Source organism: Kwoniella botswanensis, chromosome 2 (genome assembly GCF_036426115.1).
Source record: "Kwoniella botswanensis chromosome 2, complete sequence".
Taxonomy (NCBI): Eukaryota; Fungi; Basidiomycota; class Tremellomycetes; order Tremellales; family Cryptococcaceae; genus Kwoniella; species Kwoniella botswanensis.
In genome coordinates, this window is record NC_088600.1 from 1,002,500 (window position 1) to 1,026,700 (window position 24,201).

The 24,201-nt window shown below is 44.8% G+C and overlaps 10 protein-coding genes across 10 annotated transcripts; 6 read left to right on the forward strand and 4 right to left on the reverse strand.

Annotated features, from left to right (window-relative positions):
* Window positions 1-70: 70 nt before the first annotated feature.
* L199_007261 (uncharacterized protein) lies at window positions 71-892 on the reverse strand (the record flags this gene model as incomplete). Its single annotated transcript, XM_064892955.1, has 4 exons — window positions 71-215; window positions 278-556; window positions 642-755; window positions 840-892. The coding sequence occupies 4 exons, from the start codon at window positions 890-892 to the stop codon at window positions 71-73; spliced, it is 591 nt and encodes a 196-aa protein (XP_064749027.1).
* Window positions 893-1,433: 541 nt separating this feature from the next.
* L199_007262 (uncharacterized protein) lies at window positions 1,434-4,093 on the reverse strand (the record flags this gene model as incomplete). The annotated part of the gene is made up of 11 exons (XM_064892956.1): window positions 1,434-1,672; window positions 1,756-2,114; window positions 2,196-2,329; window positions 2,408-2,503; window positions 2,562-2,677; window positions 2,737-2,937; window positions 3,003-3,093; window positions 3,163-3,356; window positions 3,430-3,538; window positions 3,598-3,701; window positions 3,775-4,093. 11 exons carry the CDS (start codon window positions 4,091-4,093, stop codon window positions 1,434-1,436), a joined length of 1,962 nt encoding a protein of 653 aa, XP_064749028.1.
* A 1,427-nt stretch (window positions 4,094-5,520) lies between these two features.
* Window positions 5,521-7,128, reverse strand: L199_007263 (glutamate-5-semialdehyde dehydrogenase; the record flags this gene model as incomplete). The annotated part of the gene is made up of 4 exons (XM_064892957.1): window positions 5,521-6,117; window positions 6,193-6,515; window positions 6,602-6,872; window positions 6,940-7,128. 4 exons carry the CDS (start codon window positions 7,126-7,128, stop codon window positions 5,521-5,523), a joined length of 1,380 nt encoding a protein of 459 aa, XP_064749029.1.
* A 355-nt stretch (window positions 7,129-7,483) lies between these two features.
* Window positions 7,484-9,434, forward strand: L199_007264 (glutathione synthetase; the record flags this gene model as incomplete). Its single annotated transcript, XM_064892958.1, has 4 exons — window positions 7,484-7,986; window positions 8,142-8,360; window positions 8,515-9,323; window positions 9,397-9,434. The coding sequence occupies 4 exons, from the start codon at window positions 7,484-7,486 to the stop codon at window positions 9,432-9,434; spliced, it is 1,569 nt and encodes a 522-aa protein (XP_064749030.1).
* Window positions 9,435-10,198: 764 nt separating this feature from the next.
* L199_007265 (uncharacterized protein) lies at window positions 10,199-12,809 on the forward strand (the record flags this gene model as incomplete). The annotated part of the gene is made up of 14 exons (XM_064892959.1): window positions 10,199-10,462; window positions 10,568-10,620; window positions 10,690-10,724; window positions 10,790-10,874; window positions 10,945-11,097; window positions 11,188-11,242; window positions 11,366-11,428; window positions 11,492-11,571; window positions 11,629-11,779; window positions 11,850-11,976; window positions 12,040-12,264; window positions 12,346-12,461; window positions 12,530-12,581; window positions 12,652-12,809. The coding sequence occupies 14 exons, from the start codon at window positions 10,199-10,201 to the stop codon at window positions 12,807-12,809; spliced, it is 1,617 nt and encodes a 538-aa protein (XP_064749031.1).
* Window positions 12,810-13,206: 397 nt separating this feature from the next.
* On the forward strand, window positions 13,207-16,591 carry L199_007266 (uncharacterized protein; the record flags this gene model as incomplete). Its single annotated transcript, XM_064892960.1, has 12 exons — window positions 13,207-13,659; window positions 13,732-13,819; window positions 13,889-14,008; window positions 14,074-14,147; window positions 14,206-14,476; window positions 14,543-15,076; window positions 15,171-15,460; window positions 15,534-15,573; window positions 15,631-15,717; window positions 15,774-16,066; window positions 16,152-16,493; window positions 16,565-16,591. The coding sequence occupies 12 exons, from the start codon at window positions 13,207-13,209 to the stop codon at window positions 16,589-16,591; spliced, it is 2,619 nt and encodes an 872-aa protein (XP_064749032.1).
* A 465-nt stretch (window positions 16,592-17,056) lies between these two features.
* On the forward strand, window positions 17,057-18,038 carry L199_007267 (uncharacterized protein; the record flags this gene model as incomplete). The annotated part of the gene is made up of 6 exons (XM_064892961.1): window positions 17,057-17,153; window positions 17,267-17,283; window positions 17,355-17,383; window positions 17,458-17,785; window positions 17,854-17,923; window positions 18,001-18,038. 6 exons carry the CDS (start codon window positions 17,057-17,059, stop codon window positions 18,036-18,038), a joined length of 579 nt encoding a protein of 192 aa, XP_064749033.1.
* Window positions 18,039-18,417: 379 nt separating this feature from the next.
* On the reverse strand, window positions 18,418-19,387 carry L199_007268 (uncharacterized protein; the record flags this gene model as incomplete). Its single annotated transcript, XM_064892962.1, has 5 exons — window positions 18,418-18,470; window positions 18,534-18,629; window positions 18,698-18,753; window positions 18,827-19,258; window positions 19,347-19,387. 5 exons carry the CDS (start codon window positions 19,385-19,387, stop codon window positions 18,418-18,420), a joined length of 678 nt encoding a protein of 225 aa, XP_064749034.1.
* A 1,002-nt stretch (window positions 19,388-20,389) lies between these two features.
* L199_007269 (uncharacterized protein) lies at window positions 20,390-22,112 on the forward strand (the record flags this gene model as incomplete). Its single annotated transcript, XM_064892963.1, has 9 exons — window positions 20,390-20,503; window positions 20,590-20,634; window positions 20,704-20,953; window positions 21,030-21,073; window positions 21,149-21,374; window positions 21,434-21,528; window positions 21,596-21,617; window positions 21,675-21,871; window positions 21,948-22,112. The coding sequence occupies 9 exons, from the start codon at window positions 20,390-20,392 to the stop codon at window positions 22,110-22,112; spliced, it is 1,158 nt and encodes a 385-aa protein (XP_064749035.1).
* Window positions 22,113-22,748: 636 nt separating this feature from the next.
* On the forward strand, window positions 22,749-23,957 carry L199_007270 (uncharacterized protein; the record flags this gene model as incomplete). The annotated part of the gene is made up of 7 exons (XM_064892964.1): window positions 22,749-22,841; window positions 22,933-22,979; window positions 23,073-23,187; window positions 23,288-23,370; window positions 23,472-23,531; window positions 23,615-23,827; window positions 23,894-23,957. 7 exons carry the CDS (start codon window positions 22,749-22,751, stop codon window positions 23,955-23,957), a joined length of 675 nt encoding a protein of 224 aa, XP_064749036.1.
* Between the last annotated feature and the right edge of the window lie 244 nt (window positions 23,958-24,201).

A 24,201-nucleotide genomic window follows, 5' to 3' on the forward strand; every position in this document is an offset into this window, starting at 1 on the left:
ATTGCACTGTAATCCTGATTCCGTCTTCCACGGGTAGTACTTCATGCTTACAATCGGAGTAAAGAAAACCTCAAGCTATATCTCCGTCCTTCACTTGATTGCGCCAGTCGAAAGTCACGGTAGCTTCCCCATGGCTGACAACAAGATCTCCACCTCGGAAATGCGATGGAAGGCATAGAACCAATGTGCCAATATGATCTTTACCTTGGGGAGTACTACGATATGCCAACAAAGATTGTGAACATTATCGTACTGTAAGATGAATCAGGTAGCTCACTCTACATGCGGTTTGAAGAAACCTCCTTGAGAATACATATTCATCTTATTGATCCTGAACGATAACGGACTTGTGTAGTTCAGTTTTTTCATGAGAATCGTTGGGATTGCCGAATCAACCAAGAAGTCGGCGCTAAGTGCGAAACGTGGAGACTTGATCTCCCGAGCTTGCCTATACCCCTCATCGTAGACTAGCTCTTTTCCTCGACCGAAAGATGATAGCTCACCAGTCTCGTATAAAGCTATCGCAGACCTCGTATCGAGAGGCAATTCGACGACCCTGATGTTCAGTGGAATTGTCAGCCGCTGTTTCCCCTATCGATTCATTGCCTCCTTCAGGAGAAAGAGAGGGAACGAGGGCTCACTTAGGTGATCCCACGACAACGCTATCCTTGACGGTCTCATAGAAAAGTCTGAGCTGACTCAACCTGGCCGAATCGGTAGAAGAGAAAAAACCACCACAAGCGAAATCTCCGTATCTGGAATTGGAGGACACAACGCTGGCGAGGTGTTGGGCGACGGCAACTTATTGGTCATTCAACAATCGACGATGTGGCTCTGACCCTAGATGTGAGGAAGAACGATAGCTCGAATTGTCAGTTTCCTTAGGAGGCATATTAATGGAAGTATAGATGTATCGCGTATGGTAAACGGAAATGAAGCTGAACATAAACGATATGTACAGTACTAATGAATAGTGACTATCGACTGGGGAAACTCTCACCTGAAGGTTGATCTCCGAGTAATCAAGGCTGATTGGACTAATGTAGATTCAATCAAGGTTGTGCAAAGGTACGCTGATTAAGTCGTCCCATGTGTGTATCCATATTATACAGCCGACGGGTACGACTTCTTGCTACGCTTCGCCATACACATGTGTCGCAATTCACACAACATTTACATTCGCTGAAGTGGAATGCATTATAATTTCTATCTGTCCCCTAGTATAACGAGTTAAATCAGAAACCTATATTTTGGGTTGATACCGTTCAACGATGGATCGGTGGATGGGTGTCAATTGTCAAAAATGGGTCTACGAAATATCGAGTGCCTATTGTTTGAGCACCCGGATGCTCAAATTTCATTCGTGCGATGGAATGATACTTCGGTGAAAGTTTGTTTCAATTCTTGTGTTAGTTCAGGTAAGACCTCCAATCCTAATGTCTCGGTTCGCCTTCAGCTAACTTTGCTGCGATTTTCTCTTCTACCTCTCTAGCCTTAGCAGCCACGACTTCGGGGGCAGTCTCGTCCGCTGATCTGAATACGACTTCCTTCTTCTCGATAGCATTATGGGTTGTACCAAGGTAGAAGTTAGTGGTGAATGCTCCTGCCACCAAAGAGAGAGTCGAGGTTACAAGAGCAGCAATGTAAAGTGGTCTGATAGCTTCGTTGTAAGCTAAACAAATAAGAACATAGTACGACCATCAGCAATGCGAGCCGCATGGACAGTATATGTGTATATAGCAGAGGTTGATTTACCTTGGATGACCAATGGTCTAGGCTCAGCCGTCCTGGCAACTAAGATCGACCCGAAGATCTCCGCGAGCTGAGTCGAGTTGTGCGTATCACCGAGGTACAAGGCCAATTTGGCTGGAACTTGCTTATTCCAAACTGCAGCCGCAATAGCAGAAGCGATGGATCCACCGATCGAAGTCCAAAGGGATAACAAGGCCATGGCCAATGCCATATCTTGGTGTGGAACTGATCCTTGACATGCGACCGATGATGAGATCACCGAAATACCACCTCCTAAGGAGATAAGGATCTGACCCATGACGATAGTGGCCGTTGTTCCCGCAGTGGACTTGCTGGCTGACAGGTAAACCAAGCCTTGAGCGCTATGAGAAGCAATAGCAGAACCATCATGTCAGCTGATGTATGCGCAGCGGATATTCCAATCGAAGAAGTACTACACCGACATGATTCTGATACTGAGACCGCAAAGTTGTAAATACTTGTATCGATGGGTATATCGCTGAACTGCACCAGCGAGGAAACCAAAGAAACATAATCCGACGGTCAAACAGTTCGTGAGGTAAGTATAATGTTCAGCCTGGTACAAGGAAAACAGGAATCAACCGCTAGTCCTTTGATGGGAAATATAGATGGCAGGAGAGGGATGTAAACTCACACTGTAGTCTTTGGTGATGTAGAGCCATGAAGACCAGTAGGTACCTGATAATGAGCCTGAGAAGTAGTACATAAAATCGATGAAGCATGCACAGATCTGTATCACGAAATCATTAGTTGACGTTGTGGCAGACTCTGCTCATAAGCCTACTCACAAACGTTTTGTTCATGACTCTTCTCGGCATGATAGGGTGCGAAGCAACTTTCCACTCATATGCGCAGAAAGCAATAAAGAGTATACCACCAACCGCGAACAACGCGATTAGCGAGGCTGCAGTTTATTCCATCAACCAGGTTGCTGAATACTTGTATCATCGATGCTAGACTCACGATTGGTATATCCACCTTTGGCAGTAGTGTTCAAAGTAAAAGGCGAAAGGATACAACCGAAAGCGAATGTCAAAAGCAATAAACCGAAAGCGTCCATCTGTCGTGCGTAGTGGATTAAAAGTTGGATCGGGGTCTTTCTGGCTTGAGTCGTTCCGGAGAGTAATCTTTTTCTGGCATACGAAGATGAGGCGAGAGACAGAGCTATAAAATGGCCCACTTATCAGGCTAAAATAATCCCGAGATAGCTGGTATAAGTTGATGCTCACCACCGACTTTCTTGGCTCTGTAATCACCCCAAAAAAGTACAGCGATCGAGGGAGCGATGGTGACCGGTACGATGATACAGAACATTCCATACTGCAGCATGATCAGCCCCCGCACGTGATCTACTTTCATGGGTAGATGCAGAGAGCGTCAAGGACTTACGCCCCATCTCCAACCATTCACGGAATAAGCATTGATCGAAGCTGCAATATCACCAGCGACAAATGCGAATGGGATGAAAGGTAAAGAGTATAAACCGTTGACGAAACCTCTCCATTGCAACGATGTGATATCGCCCAATAAGATGGACGAGACAAAGTTGATACCGGTGTTCCCGAGCGTGTAGATGACCTCACCTTAAGAGCACATAACATAAGAAATCAGTCGGTCTATCTACGTAGCCAACGAGGCATGAAAATATGGACTCACCACCAGCAACTGCTCCTACGTTCTGGGAAGACGCCACGACGATGTAGCCTATCGTATAGAAAAGTACCGAGATGGCGAGAGCCCATGGTCGTGAGAACAAATCGGCACACTAGGACAGTGATGCCACTATCAGCCTTGATGACTGAAGAGCATAGGTGGTCGACTTACTTTCGCAATAAAAGGTTTAGCCACACCAGACATGATCGAGGTGATGACCGAGATCGTACCGAGAATGGTATGTTCACCAAAAGCGGAAGTAGCGAATGCAGCATCTGTTCAAGTGCATCGAAGAGTTACCAAAGCGTCCCAAGAGCTTGGGAAGAATCATTGTCATTGAGAACTTACAAGCGTATGTGGTCATTTGCGATAGAGAATAAGCAATACAAATAAGGGCGATAGAACCCCATAAAGTCCAAAGTTTCCAACCATTGCCAAAGACCAGGTACAAAGCTTCGATCTTGGTTACACCCTCGGATTGTTCGATATCGATACTCGAAGATGAATCATCCGCATCTGGGTTTTGAGGCAGGTGAGGTAATTGGGCTGAATGGCCCTCGGTATCACCAGATTGTTTAAGATCAGCCTTTTCACCTTCACCTCCGTTTCTGTCAAGAGGGGTTTTAGGGGTGAGTAGAGCTGGAATTCTGTCTAGCGCTCGAGACATGTTTGATGACAGTTCAATTGCAATTTGTTCAATAGTGAAGGAGTGCAAGTACAAGTCTGATCAGTAAAACCAATCTTTTCAGTGTTTATATACCTTTCAAAATCGGATTTCTTTTTATTTTTTTTTTTGGAAATGGTACTGTATGGTTTGTTTATCAGATATGATATTCTAGCTCCACGCCGCCCAGAGAAATCAAAGTTTGACATGAGAACGTTTGATGTTCCTGTATCTCCCGTATGAATCTCCTGAGCAAGCACATCATTCGAAAGTTTTTGGAAACCTGAAAAGAACAGGTTTCCGAAGATTTCATGGCATTGCTTTTGTCGTTGAATACTGTATGTCGAAAAGTCGGCGCTAAAATTGGTGTTCTCTTCTGCTTCCGCCACAGCGGATAACTTTTTATTACCCTTCACGGAAGTAAGCGCCGAGTCGTCGATAGCTTTTCCCCTCCATTGTCTTTGGCGATGAAGGTACACACGATTGAACTGCAGTATTCATCTCGAAGATATCGCTGGAGACATCGGCCGTACGATTGCGTGATCATACTCCAATTCTTGGCTTGTGCTCTGCGGCCAAATCCGATGCACACGAAATCGATCAGCTTCAATGAGTGAGTTTGACATGCTACTGTAGACTTTCCTTCGGGGATCTCTCACAAGCATGCCTTGATTTAGATCTTTAAGATTGTTTGCGCCAGTTCCTTCTCGTCTATTACCAATTCCAGTGGTCAACCGACATGACCCGAAGTCTGGATTGATAATTTACGAGTCCCAGCGCTCTTCTCGGTCGGCCGATCACAGTTGATTGATATTATCTGATATTCTGGAGCACTCGTTTGGGCGGCAGAGCCTTAATCAGTGGTATCCAGTAGGCTAATAATTGTCTGTCCACACGGATGTCGATCAACGCTCCGCGAGCTGCTTAGAGCAGTCCTGGTTTTATGTTCTCGGGTATACATTGAAGATTTAATGAATCTCAGAGAGGGACAGGTCATTGGTACTACTACACTCTGGCCCACGAGCTTGGATATCAAGATGCCAAGCCGGGCTGCAATGTCAAACCTGTGCCAATACACTCAGATACCACCAGAGTACCTGCGTGGATGCCTCTCAAGCGCGAAAACGACAACATGTAAAAAGGAGAACTCACAAATGACTCCCAGTATTTAAGCCCGGGGGAGTGGGGGAGGAGCAGATGTACACTTTTGTTTTTTTGTTTTTTATCGAGCGGGGGCATGGGGGTGCAACCCTCATATGGAAGCATCCCTGCGGAGCGGGGGGTAAGGGGGGTGGCAACCCCCCACTGAAAGAGAAAGGCCTGTTGTGGAACAGAGCAGAACGATGGCAATGGTGAAGGATTGCTCTCCGGTATACTAAAGAGTACTGGATTATTCGCAATTCCATGCATCCCTTCCCATCTCATTCTGCTCAGAAGGGAGGTTCACTTTTAACCAAATCCTTATGCGTATATCTGTTCTCCCCTTTCTCATAATCCGCAATCGTACTTCCCTTATCACTCCTACTCCTCATCATATACTTGTAAATAACCAATCCATCCAACCCTACTGGCCCTCTCGCATGCGTTTTACCAGTCGAAATACCGACTTCAGTTCCTAGTCCATATCTAGTTCCATCGGCAAACCTCGTCGAGGCATTGACATAGCAGTTGGCACTATCTAGACCATTACACCAGATTGACATTGATTTCTCATCTTCAGTAATGATCGAATCTGTATGATGGGATGAATGTGAATTTATATGTTTGACCGCGTCGTTCACATTGTCAACAGTCTTCACTGCCAAAGTGGGTCCGAGGAACTCCGTATGATAATCTTCTTCCGTACTTGCCGTAACGAATTTGGATGATTCTGGAATATCCTGAATGGCCGATAAAGTCGAGGGATCACATCGTAGACAGACGTTGTTCTTCATTAGTTCAGAAGCTATTCTGGGCCAGAGGGTGGATAAGAGTGATGAGTGGATTAACAATGTTTCGGCGGCATTACAGGCTGCCATGTAATCGGTCTGAACGCAAGCCAAGATTTGTTAGCTTGTTTTCCATACAAGCTTTGACCGGATTGTGATTGTCGCTAGACCCACCTTCGATTCGACCACTACCCTCAAAGCCTTCTCCTCTACCGCACTTTGGTCCACGTAAACCGCACATATTCCATCCGCATGACCCATTACTGGGATTCTCGTGTTGTTCTGAATACTTCTGACCAATTCGTTTCCTCCTCTTGGCATCACCAAGTCGATATACCTATCTTGAGCGAGTAGCGAGGAGATCTCAGATCGTGTAGAGACCGATTGGATGAACGTCGGTGGGATGGAGGTTTTGGAGAGAGCCTCGGCAATTAGTTGAGAGAGGATGGTAGCAGTTCGAAGTGATTCCTTTCCTCCTTTCAAGATTGCCGCATTTCCTATAGCAACACCGAGCAAAATCGCAAGCAGCATCAATATTAGTATGACCTATCAGATAAGTAGACAGATAAGAAGTGTCACTTACCAGATTTAATAGCGAGCGCAGCAATGTTTACCACTACCTCAGGTCTAGCTTCGAAGATTACCAACAGCACACCGATAGGACAAGTCACTCTATGTAAATCCAATCCTGGGCCTAATTCCTTCGCAAAAGTGACTTGACCAGTTGGCACAGGTAAAGAAGCTACGTCCGATATACCTTGTAACATCGCATCGAATTTCCCTGGTCTCGACAGGTCTAAACGAGATACGAGTGATTTAGATAATTTGCCCTGGGATAATAGTTCTTCCGCTGCCTAAATTCCCATCAGACCAACCAAATCATCAGCACTCTATAATTTACATGCTAGGACTTGGACTGACCTCCATATCTGCCTTGTTGGCCTTCAGCACTTCATCTTTCTTCGCCTCCAACACTTCGCGGATAGCTCTCAAAGCCAGATCCCTCTCTGACACATCTACCAATTGAGATTGCTCGAAAGCTGTTCGAGCGGCTTTGGCAATTGATTCGGCCACACTGGAGCTTGAACCTGAGCTTGATGGGTCGGACATGGTGTATAAGAAATTGGACTGATCTGTAAGAGTGAGTGGTGCACAGTATGGATAGAAAGTTAGAGATGCACTCTGTGAACCCCCTCCAACTTTTTCATACCGAGTCATACGGTAACTTGGACATGAAATTGATTCCGTTGGATGTGTATACGAGTAACTTGGATGTGGAGGTCTGTGCTCTGTGCTTCAGTTAGATGGCGTGCTGATAAAGAAGAAAGATTAGGAGATCACCTTATTTCATTCGTATCCTTTGTATCATACGAGTATCGTACATACCTTCAGAAAGCATATAAACCCCTCACTCAACTTCCTCCTTGGTCCCATCCTCCTATATCCCTCACCCAACCCACCCATCATGTCGGTCTTCAACACCCTTCCCGACTGGCCTCCATCGCTTACCCCCGAACAACACTCACATCTCATCCTCCTATCCTCCACCTACGCCCTATCCCACGGATTCACTCTACTTCCACCTTCATCGAATCAACCACCTACTTCAGCCATAGCCGCTCCCCTATCGCTATTTCCCACCCCGTTTCCTAGGGATTTATACGCTCTGGCCGTATCGTTACAACCGCTATACAACGCTTTATACGCTAGAATAACGTTGGATTGGGATTTCTTAGATAGAGTAATGGGAGGTAGCGTGTCGAAAGTGGATACTTTCCAAGGTGAATTATGGAGAGGATGGAAATCCATCAGAAATGATTTGATCCAACCTCTTCAATTGGGTTTATTCAGGTCAGATTATTTGTTGCATGATGGTGAGGAGCATGGGATAAGTATAAAACAGGTAGAATTCAACACGATAGCTGCCAGTTTTGGGGCTCTAAGTCAGAGAGCTGGAGAAATGCACAAGTGAGTACTATCTCACGAATGGACTACGACATCGACTCCTTCGTAGGCTTGTCACTCCGGTGTGAAGTCATTCTGTCACTATATAGACTGGTATCTTACTCCCATATTCCGAGCTATAGGCGAGAAGCTTTGCTGAATTCGGCATGACCACGCAGGTACCTTTCAAAAGCTACCAACGGATTTTTCTCCATCTCTCCACATCTTTCCGACCCATCAAACTTTCCCACAAACGAACCTCTGAAAAACCTCGCAGCAGGTTTAGCGGAAGGATGGAAAGCTTATGGAAACAAGGACGCGGTGATATTGTTCGTTGTTCAGGATGGAGAGAGGAATGTGTTTGATCAAAGATGGTTGGAGTTTGAGTTACTCGAGAGGTGAGTGCTGTTCAGTCTGACTTGGTCTGACAGACGCTTGTCTGTGTCTTGCTCGAGCAAAAGAAGACCGTCTAGGTCTTGAAGCTTTGCAAGGCCTTGCATCTATCTCATGTGGATATAAGAAGAAAGATATGCTAATTTACCTGGACCATAGCCATAGTATCCCTGTCATCCGACATACATTCTCCGAATTATCTACTCTAGCCCAGATCGATCCCACCACCAACATCCTACTCTTGCCTTCTCCCCTGCAGCCCTCCTTGCCCGCTAGGGAAGTATCAGTGATCTACTATCGATCAGCATACACTCCTACGGATTATCCCTCTTCCGCAGAATGGTCCACCCGACTTTTGCTAGAGAAAAGCAAAGCTATAAAATGCCCTTCTATGGCATTGCAGTTATCCGGAGCAAAGAAGATCCAACAGGTCTTGAGTGAACCTGGAGTTCTTGAAGATTTCTTATTAGGCGATCATAGACCTGATGTTGGATTTGGCAAGGGAGCGGGCAGTCTGACGCAAGAAGATGTAGATAGGTTGAGATTGACTTGGATAGGGTTGTACCCCATGGATAATTCGGAATTGGGAAAGAAAGCTTACGCACTGGCCACGAGCCAACCTGAGAAGTATGTATTGAAACCTCAACGTGAAGGTGGTGGAAATAATATCTATCGAGAGAATATCCCAGGTTATTTGGAACAATTAGCAGAAGAAGATAAGAATAGGATAGAGGGCGAACCTGAAAAAAAAGAAGGTTATATATTAATGGAATTGATTGAACCTCCCAAAGGACTCAAGAACCTCTTGGTAAAAGGTGGTGAGAATAAATCGAGATTGGCGGATATAGTCAGCGAATTAGGTGTATATGGAGTTTCATTGTTTGGTGGGAAGGAAGTGGTGAATCAGACTGCTGGGACGTTGTTGAGGACAAAGGGTAGAGAGAGTGATGAAGGTGGTGTAGCGATTGGTAAGTGTTGATCACCGCCAATGACAACATAATGGAAGTAATCATGCTGATATGATATCCTTCGGTCAAATAGGTATAAGTTCAATTGATTCTCCTTTACTTGTAGATTAGATTGAAGTAGATCATAGAGGATGTACAACTGCCATGTTCATATCGAATGTAACAGCACCATAAGCTGAGCTGATCTGAAGGCGTCATCACGTCTGTCGCCTCCAGTGAGATACCTGACTTGCTCGTACACAGTAGTTGTGATCTGCGTTTCGTACCTGCAGTATCTGCAGTATATCGAGGATTGTCAAGTAGCGCTATCTCAATGGTGATGGTTGATCCGGATAACCCGGACTCTATATATGAGTCGCTAAATTAACCGGTCATTGAATCTCACGTGAGACAGGACGATAAGCTGAATCGTTCTTTTGGCGAATGGCAATTCATGATGCGGAAGTATATGACAAAGGAGATGACGTACAAGGCGGGGAAGGCACAGTTAGTCAAAGATGAGTAGTAGGCACAATTGCAGAGATCCCCTCTTAGCTCGATTATGTATCTGTCTGTTTATCTTCAAGTCTCGCTTATTGGGGTTTTTGTTATTATTGGGTTTGAGACTTTATCATTGCAGGTAGATGCTGATATCTCGATGATATGTATCCGAGGGTTTTACATGTACAACGGGTACTACTCCAGTGGTGCTTTAGCATTAGCACACTCACGAGATAAGCAATTCATCTCTTCTCATCTCACCTCGTTTCCGATCATAACCATATACTCGAACCTACATCCAGCTCGTAATCACTCTTCTTCTTCTTACGCTTGGGTTTTATCATCCTTGATTATATCATTATCCGCACTGTACGGTATCGAACGTCGAATTCAAAATGGATGATAAAGCAGAGAAGAGCATCGTCCCACCTCAAACCACCCCTAGCAATGGCTATGGACAGACTGTCCCGGTACAAGATGAAGGTGATAACGTAGTAGCGAGGTTGGAAGAAATGGGATACAAACAAGAATTGAAAAGGAATTTGGGAATGATATCTGTCTTGGGATTAAGTTTTGCAATTATGGCTGTACCATTCGGTACTTCCACTACGTTGAACATTGCTTTGACTGATGGTGGACCGGTCACTATCCTCTATGGAGTCAGTCAATCCCTTCAATCATCGTATATATACACATATATACACCTAGTCTAAATGGAAACGAAGGGAAGAATTTGGTGCTGATTCCTGAATGGGGATTAATAGTGGATTTTCGTGTCGCTAGTTTCACTGGCTATCGCTGCTAGTTTAGCGGAAATGTAGGTTGTATCAACCGCGAGATACCACTACATGATGATATAAGCTGATACTGTGATGTGACTGTAAAGATGTTCGGTATTTCCAACCTCTGGTGGTGTATATTGTACGTTCACATTCACCACGTACCATCTAAGCTAAGAACTAACCATCGTGTTTGATGTACTACAGACTGGTCAGCGATGTTGTCTACACCTAAGTACAGTGCTTTTGCAAGTTATCTCACAGGATGGCTAGGAACTGTAGGAAATTGGACGTAAGTCTTACAAAAAGAGGAAAACACACAGGGGGAAAAATCCTAATGCTGATCCTCGACTCTGATCCAGTGTAACAGCCTCGATCACTTTTGGAGGGTCTCAACTTATCTTAGCTGCTGCTACGTTATATCATGAAGATTACGTCCCAACCGCTTGGCAGACCTGTTTAGTCTATTGGGGAGCTCTGTTAGGATCTCTGTTAATCAATATATTCTGTACAAAGTGAGTAAAAAGATGTTACACCTAACTTCTGACTTTTCTTCTATATACGTAAAGATCTCTGATACATCGTTGCTGATACTGGTTATATAGATATCTGGATAAGCTAAACACGATATGCTTGTATTGGACGGGAGCGTCAGTAATAGTGTAAGTCGTGCTTTATTTGGACCACAAGCTTGACTCTTCAAACTGATGAAACCGCGTTTCTCCTATAGGGTATGTCATCATCCATGTGATCCTGCATTCTGTCTCTGATCTGTCCTGCTAGATCATCGTGACATTGTTGAGTATGGCAGATAATCGCAATTCTGGCAAATTCGCTTTCTCTCATGTAAGTTGTCTCTTTGGTCTCCATTGGGCACAATGCATTTCGGTTATTGATTATCTGAGCTAGTTCGACGCATCGCCCTCGGGCTGGCCAGCTGCTTGGGCGTGGTTCGTCGGTTTGCTACAAGCTGCGTATACTCTTACCGGGTGAGTTCCGCCCATGATCATGCGGAAGGAATACTGCTCATTTGGACAAGATGATAGATACGGAATGGTAGCTGCGTTATGCGAAGAGGTCAAAGAACCTGCTCATCAAGTCCCTCGAGCGATGGGTAAGTCTTCGGTGGGAAAGAGCGAGCTGACATGTGCAGTCCTCTCGGTCGCTGCTGCAGCGGTCACTGGTTTAGTCTACCTCGTAAGTCACAACTATTCTGCAGCAAGTGATCGATACTGATGGCTGTACTTTATAAAATGTGTAAACTCAGCTCCCAATCAACTTCGTCTTACCGGACATTACACCTCTACTGGAAGTAGCGAGTCTGCAACCAATGCCATTACTTTATAAGATTGTCACGGGTAGTTCCGGAGCAGCTCTGGGGTTACTTTTCCTCAGTGAGTGAGCTGAACGGTCCCATCTTTCATGAAAGTTGACTGATCGATTATCGTCTTTTGTAGTTCTGGGTATTTGGGTCTTCGCCACGATCGGTTCTCTGACAGCTGCATCAAGATGTACATGGGCGTTTTCCCGTGATGGTGGTATACCAGGATCGGGATGGTGGAAAGTTGTCAATCCCCATTTCGGCATTCCCATCAATTCCCTCATACTTTCCACCGTTGTTTGTGCTTTGTTGGGTTTGATTTATCTGGGAAGTAGTGCTGCTTTCAATGCTTTTACTGGAGGTCAGTCAATATTCGTCTATTCCCCCAGCCCCCAAAAAAGATACAGGACAGTCTTTGACCCTTCTGTTTTGAGTTTCACAGTGGCAACTATCTGTTTGGGATGCTCTTACGCTTTCCCCGTACTTTGTTCTTTAGTCAGAGGCAGAAAGATGGTTAGGAACGCGCCGTATTCATTGGGTAAATTTGGATTTATCATCGTTAGTCACTTTCATTGGTTGCTCATTACCACAGGTTTGTGAAGCTTTGAGCTGACGATTCTGTTCAGAACCTTATCACAGTAGTCTGGATCACTTTCTCAATCATTCTCTTCTGTATGCGTAAGTACGAGATTATCTCCTTGATCGTCGTGCGCAATTTGGGCTGAGTTCGTTTTAATGCATTTTGTAGCTACCGCCGTACCTGTCACTGATCCAGCCTCGATGAACTACGCCAGTGTCGTGTTCGCTGGATTCTCCACGATCGCAGCCGTATGGTACGCTATCAACGCTAGGAAACATTATCACGGGCCTACATTTTCCGCTGTCAGGGTGGACGGTCCTCGATAGATCGGTTGTAGGTGTAGATGTATTGGTTGGTGGATGAACATTACAGATGCAGTAGACAGAAATTGTATACCCAGATATCTGGGGCGTATGAAAGGTTGAAGTATAACTATATATGTGTGGATATGGAAAAAATGCATCCTGGATAACTATGGTTGCGACAGATACTGGTCCTGTAGGCAAATGAAGCAGCGGCACAATTGTAATGGTCGCGTTACGTAAGTGTGCCACGTTGTGACGCGTCCCGGAGCTCAGCCAAAATGAGAAAACAACAACAATCAAACAATCAACGATAAACACACACAACGACAACATCCACTCATCCTCCATCTGATGGCAGTGAAAGCATAGAATAGCATAGCATAGCAACAGCATCATACGCATCTCAATCCCATCAACAATGCCAACGGCAATATCATCACCATCCTCAATATCCAGTCCGCGTCCGAGGGTGATATCAAAGAAATTATCCGGATCAGGATCTACGGCCGCTACACCTTCTGGATCACCTTTACAGCCATCACGAACCATCAACGCACCTCGCAAGTCATCCAGTCTGGTCATGTTGATGAACGACGATGCGGCTGAGAAAGCCAAACGTCGAAAATCAGCTCATTTCGGTGAACTGGCTCCTTCAGCTGGAGAACCTAAAGAAAGACCAGGACTTGGGACACAAGGGAATGGTAAGAGGACTGTATCTGCTCTGGCGGTCCAACAGGCTTCATCAGGTGGTCAGACAATGGCTCAAAGACGTGCAAAGAGATTGTCAGCGGTCGAACCGGCTCAACCGGTCGTTAGTATGGAAGTGATGAATACAAATTTTGAAGAATGGATGAAGTTGGCTACTGATAATGTAAACATCACTACCATATCGAATAAATACCTGATGGCTGACGTGAGCTGATGATACCAATTGATGAATTAGAAAATCACTGCGAACAATACATGGAACTTTGCTTTGATCGATTATTTTGCGGATTTGACACTTTTACGAAATGGACCAGATGATCAAAGTGAGTCAAGCGTGGATTTGCATATGGCTCGATAATGAAATGTACCGATAACCTCGACTCGTTTTGTAGGTATCAATTTCCAAAAAGCCTCTTGTACTCTCGACGGTTGTGTCAAGATTTATACCTCGCGAGTGGACAGTGTAGCGACTGAGACTGGAAAGTTGTTGAGTGGTCTTGCAGGCGGGAATGGTCAGTTTTCATCTATCTATTCACATGCGCAGACGAAAAGATGCTGACGATATAATATCATATAGCTGCTGATGATGCGGATGGAGAAGGTGGCGATGCGGATGACGAAGAGGGTGGTGAACCCAAAACAACGCGAAAGGCGAGTTTTCATCAATTCGGGAAATCCACTTATCATGCTAACGTCAATGTTTTGACAGACGACCAGTCGATCCGAAGCGACATTAGCCAAATCTTTCGCTCAGCTACAGGTCAAGAAGTTCGATCTGGAATTCACCGTTGATCCGCTGTTCAAGAAGACTTGTGCGGATTTCGATGAAGGAGGGGCGATGGGTTTGCTCATGAATCACCTCGGTGTTGATGGTAAGGGAAGAGTTGTGTTCGATGCTGGAGATGCGGGAGGGGAGGAAGAGGAAGAAGAGGAAGAAGCTGATGAGGAAGAGGAGATGGTGGATCTTGAAAAGCTCAGAGGTAAGTCGTCGCTTTTCTCTTTCACAAGGTTAATTTACATCGGGCTGACATTTCGCCTCTTTGCAGACTTTATACCCTCTGTGGAGACCGTACAAGACCTATACATCTCAGATACTCTCTCTGCATTCAAGTTCTCCTCCGACCCAGATTCCGCTGTCGACTTCACTACTCTTTTTAACCTCAAAGACTCATACAACGACGAAGAATATCAACCCTCATACGCCGATGACGAGTACGATGAATACGCTCCTGGATACATGCCTGGGGGAGGTGAAGCTCATGATTTCTTCGGTGACGAAGATTACGATATGGGCCCTACAGGTGGATTCGATGATGGAGCTTCAATGATGGGAGACGATATGGATGCTCAAGAAGCCTACAGCGGACAGGGTATGGGCGGTTCACTGGCGATGGCCGCTCCGGGTGAACGTCTCGGACCATTCGATCCTAGACGTCAAGCAGGTCACGGGGAGTTGGTGATGGCTTTCGGAAATGGTGGGGATGATGATGCAGAAGGAATGTTTGATTATTTCGATAAAGGTTTTGGAAAATCTTGGGCAGGTGCAGAACATTGGAAATTGCGTAAGGTAACGAGGAAAGGTATGTGCGACGACCCCCATCGTCATATTCATCTCATAGATATATCTATAGATATAAAAGTAAACGGAAGTCTGACCACTGGTATATTCTATAGATGCTGCTACACCAGCCAGTGGATCTACCGCTCCCACAAAAACAGCTAAACCGGCCAAAGCACCTTTCACAATTGATTTTTCGTCGCCGTCTACATCTGCTACTTCGTCCAAAACCCTCTTCGCCCCCGCTACCAAATCATCCATCACCTTGCCTTCCACGCGTACTGCATCTTCTAGGTCTAACAAGAAAACCTCAGCGGGTAAACGAAGAGAAGAATGGCTGTTACCTGATGATATGCATTTCAGTAGTAGACAACTGTTGAGGTTGTTCTTGAAACCCAAGTTCTCGGTGAGTCCAAATAATCAGTCATAGAACTGGTTTAGTATGACATGAATTCACATTGCTAATGATGATGTGATAGCTGCGAATGAGAAGGAGTGGTGCAGTGACTCAGCTAGCTGGTGAGTCAAAGATTCCCCACGAGTCAGTAGACCACACCACTGACGTGTTATACCCAGAAAACGCCAACGGCGAGATCGATGAGAATTTCTGGGCTCAGGCTGCTGCCGAACGAGCGGATGCAGGTCTCGAGGGAGATGGTATGGGTAAGTACAAATGCATATCAAGTGATTTTTAGCACGGTGTACTGATCATTCCGCAGACAACGACTCTCAGCCGATACCATTCGAAACGCAATTCTTTCATGACGATATGGATGATGGATACGTCGACGACGGTTTGGACGCTGGAGACTCGGCAAACATGTATGATTCCAATGAAGCTGAAGATCTTTTACAAGGCTCTCAGAATATCGAACTGAAAAAGAGTAGACCTGAGAACGTCAACTTCGCCAAGAAAGCTAAGAGAGTAGATGTAAAGAGGTTGAAAGATGACATCTGGACTGGTTTGAAAAGTCTCGTTCCGGCTGAGAAGGATAGTTCAGAAGATGAGACTGTATGTTCAAATCATTTCCCTCGTTCTTCTCTTGTCGCATGTAAGTGAGACAGGCTAATTGGTATTTCTTCTCGGGGGAATGTAGGAGTTGCCCAAAACACCTACGAAAGATGGAAACGAACCAGTCAAGACTTTTGATAATATCATTACATCCCTTCGATCATCTTACCCCGCCGAAAAGATGTCTGAGATATCAACTTCGTTCTGTTTCATCTGTCTTTTACATTTAGCAAATGAGGAGGGACTGAAGATCGAGACTGCTCGTTACGACGGCAAGGAGAATGAAGATGTCGGTTGTCAGGGGTTAGTAGAGGGTTATGAAGGTGATGGATCTCTATTTGGATTCGGAGCTAAGGGTAAGAGATTGGATCAGGGTGAAAAGAAAGATAGGATAGTGGGAGAATTGCAAGCTTTGAGGGTGTACAAGGTGAGCTCGAGGAAAGAAGGTCGCAAGCTGTAGTTGGATGAGCGAAGCTAATCGTTGTATTCTGTTGGTAGGATCATACGGCTGGTAGAGCAGCGTAAATGGGAAGAAGATGGCGATCTCGAGCTACGTACGGGTACCATCTATGTCTAATGGATTTCAAGTGATATAATAATATTTATAGGGTCTATAAGCGTTATGAGAATCAGTTTCATCCCATTTATATGTAATTCTATAATACTCCATGAAGCTTAGGGCTAGTACAGGTAGCCTCGTTGATGGCATATCACCTCCTTGAGAGTTATAGGAGAGACAGTTGATCGATATTGTGATAGTAGACTGTATCGGTGCGGTTACACCTATGGATCGGTTAAACTGCTGCTAAACAAATCATACGCGGATACGGTTATTTTGTTCAGATGCGCCCCGAGATATCAACAAGTAATTTGAGCTTGTATATAGCCATTTACATATGCTTTGAGTGACCAGCATTCCTTCTCTCTCTTACCCCTGCATACACAAGCGAATCAGACCTCGTCGAAGGCCTATCGAAAAGAGAGTGAACGATGTCAACCTCAGCAGCAAAAGTGCGGCCGCCTTTCACTCTCAAAGTAGCTCAAACGAAAGATGAGATTGAAGCTTGTTATGATATCAGGATAGAGGGTGAGTCGCACCATGTCATGGATCCAGATCGACTTCAATGTATCCAATGCTCCTTGAGGTACACTCAGTCTGGATCAGAGACTAAGATGCTAATCCATGTCGTGTCGAAATAGTATTTTCGGTTGAACAGGTGAGATCATGACGGAGAGAAATGGATGAACATGGTAGCTGATATATATCCTACTGTCTCGATGCGAATAGGGATTCCCATTGGATACAGAGATAGACGAGTGAGTCATCCACTAGATTACATCACATCGCTCTGGTCGTGCAAGTATGAAGAAAGCTGATCTCGTAAGAAAAGATACGATCCCACTTCCATCCATTTCCTACTTACCACTCCCATCCCTTCCCCACCCTCCGAACAGACTCTCATACCGAGCTTGTCTTCACCGACGGAAGGAGAAGGAGAGACGACGGAAAAACCAATAGGTACTATAAGATATGTACCCTCTCTATCGAAATTGACACGATTGGCGGTAGACAAGGAGTATAGGAATTATGGGTTGGGAAAAGTATTGGTAGATGGGATGCATAAGTGGATCCAAGATAATGAAGATAAATTGGAAAAAGGAAAAATTGTACAGAAAGAAGGGGGAAAGAAGACGATCAAAGTGAAATGTCATTCTCAAGTGAGTACCAGTTGATATATGAAAGTGAAATCACGGAGCCGGGTATGATGTGCTGACTGTCATCGTAGATCCCTGCTATCCCGTTTTACGCAAAGATGGGATATGTAGCTGAAGGGCCGGAATTTGATGAAGAAGGTGGTGAGTGATTGTAATCATCAGCCTAATCGCTATCAAAGAGAGAAAGCTCATGGCTAATGTTTGTCAATGATGAACAGCACCTCATCAATTGATGGTATATGAAGTCGAGATTTGAGATGTATGGCGTCACGAAAGAACGGAGGCTATCATTTCAAACGGATTAGATGGGTCTTGTCTTAGCAACGATGAAATCATTAGTCAGCAGCGGTTCACGCATTGAACACATGTAGGGAAGCATAGTTGCAAGCACATATCCGATAATTGCCAATCAGGTTGATACACATTTATCAATTATATACATTGATAAAGGAAATGTATCTCAAGTTGGAAAGCTACGTTTGTCTTCTTCATGCTACATGATACAAGCTCGAAACGGATGGAAAATGTATGAACAGGTCCTCGGCAATTGTAACGTAAGGGGGAATAAGATGTCGTGATCAATCAGAAATCAGAGAAAGTCACGTTCTAAAAGGATGATAAAGCGTCCATCGATACTAAATTTTCTTAGCCAGTTTCTCTTTCTTTGCAGCAGCTTCCTTGGCAGCCTCTGCAGAATGTACGGAATATAGGTCAGCAATGTACTTACAGAGCATCGGGGTTTGGTACTCACCCTCAGCCTCTGCAGCTCTTTGGGCAGCAGCAGCCTCTCTTCTCCTTCTGACTTCTTGTAATCTGGCTAAATCAGATTTGGCCTCAGTGGTTTTGCCTATACATAACATGTCAACAATTGGTTCTTTAAGTTCCTGATATATACGTGAGAGACATGTAATTTACCTTGAGCATGTAGTTTCTGATATTTGTCTTGAGCAGCTTTCTTCTCTGCCGCTTCACTACACGAGCAACCATAGAGCACATCAGTCTACCAATCTCCACCGTGATATCGTTATAGAAAATCAGACATACCGTTCTTTTCTTGATTGTTGGACTACCGCAGGAGCACTGGCTTTCTTCTTCTGTTGTTGCTGCTGTTTAGGTGACACCTCTTCTTCACTACTCTCTTCATCTGATTCATCCTTCTCTTGGATCGTGACAGTTTTCTTGGTTTTACCTTGAGCCTCGGCCTTTTTCCTAGCTCTTCTCTCCGCTCTACTTAATTCCTCCTCATCACTCTCAGGCTCAGCCAATTCTGTATTCCCCAATTTCAGATTGACCTCTTTCATCTCCGGTGCCAACTCCGCGACTTCAGCTCTATGAGCTGCCGCTCTGGCCTCCTCTTCATCCTCTTCTTCCTCTTCGGACGAGGACTCTTCCTCTGACGAAGATGGTTTCTCAGCGAGTCGAGGATCAAGATCACGGGAGAATTGTCGTCCACCTCCTCTGGATACCTTGAATTTGCTGTGAATATCACATATTGTCAGCTTAGCATTACTCCACATCACGCATGAGGGTCGGATGTTCGTGAGTTGAAGGCGTATACACCCACCCTCGTCCTCTCGATGAAGTTGGTGCACCACCTCTAGCCATTTTATCTGATGTCTATAAGCCAAAATTCGATAAAGTTCGTCGTTCCGGGGTGCAGTCTGATTATCAAGCGCGATTTCGGCCAGGATATGAAGCAAGATGGTATCGCTTGAACGAGTTGGTGAGTGTCTCAGCAAGATGGAAGGGAGGAGAAGAGTTGCTGCAGTAGTGAGATTGATGTCCAACGGCAAATCATGTCAAAGATATTTGGTTGAGAGGTCACGTGGAGGTGGTTACGTAAACTCATGTGGCATTGGCTTCAACAAAACTAATGATCCTACCTGTGGTGTGCACGGCTATTGGCGAAAATGTCAGTAGTCGAGGCGTGCACGTGTTCAACACGTGGGATCACAGAGCGGATCTGGATACACCCATTAAATTAGATACCAGTAAGGCGGAGGGAGGATGAGGAGGAGTAGATGTAAACTTTTTTATGAGCGGGGGCTTGGGGGTGCAACCCCCATTCAAAAAGCATCCATGCAGAGCGGGGGGTAAGGGGGGTGGCAACCCCCCACTGAGAGAGAAATGACCCCTCTGAGATTACCGAGAAACATCGTTTTCTAAACCAATTGACACGTCTGCGTTCCCCCAGGCACGATCCTCGAGAGACCGTATGACCATCGGCCTGCAAATGGAAATTGACATAAAAGTGAGTCACCTCGGTCGAGTTCATCGTCATAACAAAAGTATGGTATGCCGAAGTCGACATGTAATTGTCATCTCATCGACACAAGACTTGGCAATAGATATATCAGTTATAACATAGCATATAGCATCCGAGGTTTGCGTGTGTACGACGTACTCTTCCCTCCGCTCAGTTGATCCACCTCACACTCACATTCATCAACCACCGCAGAACAGCGTGTTACTGTATATATAACCACCCCTCCTTACATGGCAATCACAAAGGGACTTGGATCCCAACTATATATTCTCAACCAACAACATATCTTCCGTTCAGCTAGAAAAGCAATATTCAACCACAAGCACATACAAATCAGAACCATGACGAATACTGTAACAGTCAGTCCAGCCAGTGTGGAAAGGGTAAAGGGAGACCATTGGGTAAATGATAAGGGGACGGCATTCAAGAATCCATGGAAGACATTTACCAGTTTTGTGAGTTATTTACCTCATCGTACAATCGCCATTTCATAATGAGGATGTACGAACTGAATCGATGTCGTGGAATATATGACAAACAGGGAGCGATGGAGGTCATGAAGATCATACCTACAATGGCATGGAAGGTGAGCAAATTCTTCATCGCTGCATATCCGATCGAATCAAATATTAAAATACGATGCACACCTCCTTAGGCTTGGACGAATAAGGATCCAGCTGCCAAGAATGCTAAAAAGCTCATACCTTATATCCAACCGACATACGGTTTTGACCTCCCTTCGACAGAATTGAAAGTCACTTGGTTAGGTCACGCTGCGTCGTTAGTCGAGATGCCCGCTAGGGAAGATAGCGAAAAGGGTTTGAAAGGAAGAGGTGTAAGGGTCTTCTTCGATCCCGTTTTGTTGGATGTCATTTTCCATGGAGTTGGTCAGAAACGACTGAGTAGTGAGTGGGATGACCTTTCTACATCAATATGGTCAGAATATCACATTATGAATGTTAATTAACTTTGTTCTGATAGCGAATGTTACCAAGATTGATGAGCTACCTGAAGTGGATGCTATCGTGAGTCATCATTCTCATTACGAAATTTCAGTTTCATGAAACAAATTTACATCTTGTGCCTACAATCACTGTTAGGCCATCTCACACAATCACTACGATCACCTCGACCTCCCATCGCTCAAAGCTATCTTTGCGAACCAGAAAAGCAAATTCGGTAAACATCCCAAATTGTTCTTACCTCTTAACAACTATCATGTGGTCTCTGGATTGGGTCTGGGAAGAGAAAATGTAATCGAGTTGGATTGGTTTGAAGAGCGACAGGTATTGGTAGATGGTGTAGGGGAAGTCAAAATTGCTTGTAGTGAGTAAGATTGCTGTACGCAAAGAATGGTAGGATGTTCATTCGAGTGCTGTCCACAGCACCCAGCCAACATAATGCTTCGAGAGTGGGATGGGACAAGGATAACTCACTTTGGTCTTCTTGGGTAGTCAAGGATACGTCGTCGAATGCATCTGTGAGTGACTCTATTCCAGCATCATTTCTCTTGAAAGATTGTTATCTGACAGATTGTCATGATCCAGGTATGGTTCGGCGGAGATACAGGTATGTCCTTCACTTTATCACACTCAAGGGTATAAACATTGATGATACCCTTTTCAGGATACTGCATCACCACAGAGGAATCTCATTCACTCGAAGACCTACCCAAAGAAGTCTGTCCAGCGTTCAAAGAGATTGGCGATCGATTAGGTCCATTCACCGTAGGGTTGATACCTATCGGTGCATACGAACCTCGAGCTTTGTTTTCAGCTGTACATGCCGCTCCTATCGATTCAGTAAGGATGTTCAAAGATACTGTAAGTTTAGCTGACTCTTAAAACCAAAAGGTATGATATGATTGCTGACTTGTTTAATTTTATTTGAACCGGATAGAAATGTCAAAATGCCATTGGAATTCATTGGGGCACATTCCAAATGACCTACGAACCGTTCCTTGAACCTCCTGAAAGACTCAAGACAGCAGCCCAACAGGTCGGTTTGAAAGAAGATGATTTCGTCGTTGTGGCTTTGGGTGAAACGAGGGGTTATACCGTCTAGGCACTGAGAATGCTCGGATCATATGATCACGATGCGCCTGATCGTGAAGATGAGGTCTGATTGTTATGTACTAATGTTTATAGAGATGATGGTGATGTATTTTGTATTATAGTAACTCAAGACATGGAAATTTGACTTCGAATTGACCTGGATACATGATCAACTTTATGAGAGATCGCCAGGTGATTTACTACGCTTGAACTTGACGACCGACTTGCACAGTGTACCTGTAGTCAACTGTCAACTTAACAATCTGAAAGTGGCAACGATTGTCAAGTGGTCGTTAAAAGTGGCTCAGGCATTTTGGTATCTTGACAACCGATTTCTCAAACGCGATGAGCGTGAGCTGAATGTTCCAACTCACACTCTCAGACTAGAGATTCTCCCGGAGGGTGACTTGAGCCATTTTACTGAAATGTATAAGATCAACACCATATAACTCACTCATATCTGAATTTCTCTCTTCTTTCTTCACTCCTCAAAACATCCCTTCTGTCCACTTCTCCTCAAGCTTCTCTCACACAAGCCGGTCTTGTCACCTCCCACTCTGAATCAAATACATAGCTAGTCTACGTATTCTCCCTTTTCGGAAGATTCCAAAACCAGTTGACCTGAATTGCTACGTCCCCACGCACGATGTTTGCTCGATCACTCTTCCTTCTCACCTTGATGGTTTCTCCTGTCTTTTCGGCTACTCACACAGTCAATGTGGCAAGCAACAAGAGTCTGGTAAGTACCACACCACTTGATCCGTCCTTACACCTTGATAAGTAGAGACTTTCGGGAACTGATCAGCTTTGTGGGCGGGGTGGTGATGTAGACTTTCGAACCTTCTGAGGTGAAAGCTGAATTAGGAGATATAATCGAGTAAGTACACTCATTATGTGTATGGGAAGATATACCGCTCGGTTGTACTGAGATTAAATGCTGATATTGTATTTCGTCCGTTCTGTGATTCAGGTTCAGATTCTTAGCTGGTAATCATACAGTGACTCAATCGACTTTCGCTTCACCATGTACGAATGCAGGATTTAACTCTGGTCAAATACCTGGGAATCCAGATTCACCCACTAGTGTAAGTCAAGTCTGGTCCGACTCGGCTCGACTCTGAAACAACTCGCACTTGATCTGGGTTTGGCTGGGTGCTAACACATTAGTGTGTAACATTCTCGTAGTACTCTATCTTGGTTAATGATACTAAACCGATTTGGGTTTATTGTGCCACAGGTCAACATTGTCAGAATGGTATGGTCATGGCGTAAGTTTATTTGCCTCTCTGACTGCAAAACAAACCCAATAGATACCCTTTCAGAATATGTTTTGCCGATACATATTGACAAAATCTGTGAAATCATGTAGAGTCAATGCACCTACTTCTGGAAATACATTCTCAGCATTCCAAGCTAACGCTATGGGCGGGTGAGTCATACATCACACAACTATATTGGATACGATGTTGCAACGGCTGACTGATGATATATTGGAATAATCCATCCGATCAGTGGAAACGCAACTACTACTGCCGGAAGCTCTACAGGGTCAACCTCAATCTCTGCCTCCCTCTCCTCCTCAGCTGCTGCTTCCGGAGCAGGAGCGAGCGAAGGTGTGACTGGTTCTGGTACTGCGGCTGCGGCTGACCCGAGTGCTTCTGCTTCGGCAAGTAGTACCAATGGTACTTCCTCTTCAACTTCCAGCGATAGTTCCGCTGCTTCTTTGTGAGTCCGCTCCTCTACTGATGAAGAAATTACCTCAATTAACTGATGTGTGGTACGCCGGTTTAGGGAGATCAACCTCGTACCGATCAGTCTGGTGACTTTGTTGGCTCTTTGGTTCACTTTGGTATAACAATTGGAGTGACGACTCTGCCAGTCAACAAATCATCTAGACTTCTATAGTGATTTTTCGTTTTAAGGATGATGACCTTGACCTTGTTCGAGAGTGGGATGTGATCATTCGGTCAATTGACTTTTGAGACTACTCAATGATTTGCAAAGTCGTTTTTATAATAAAGCACATGAAGACTGTTCGATGAGATCAAATGAGCATTCAATGAACACATTTCTCATGCTGGTGTGGAGCCTCTTTCAAC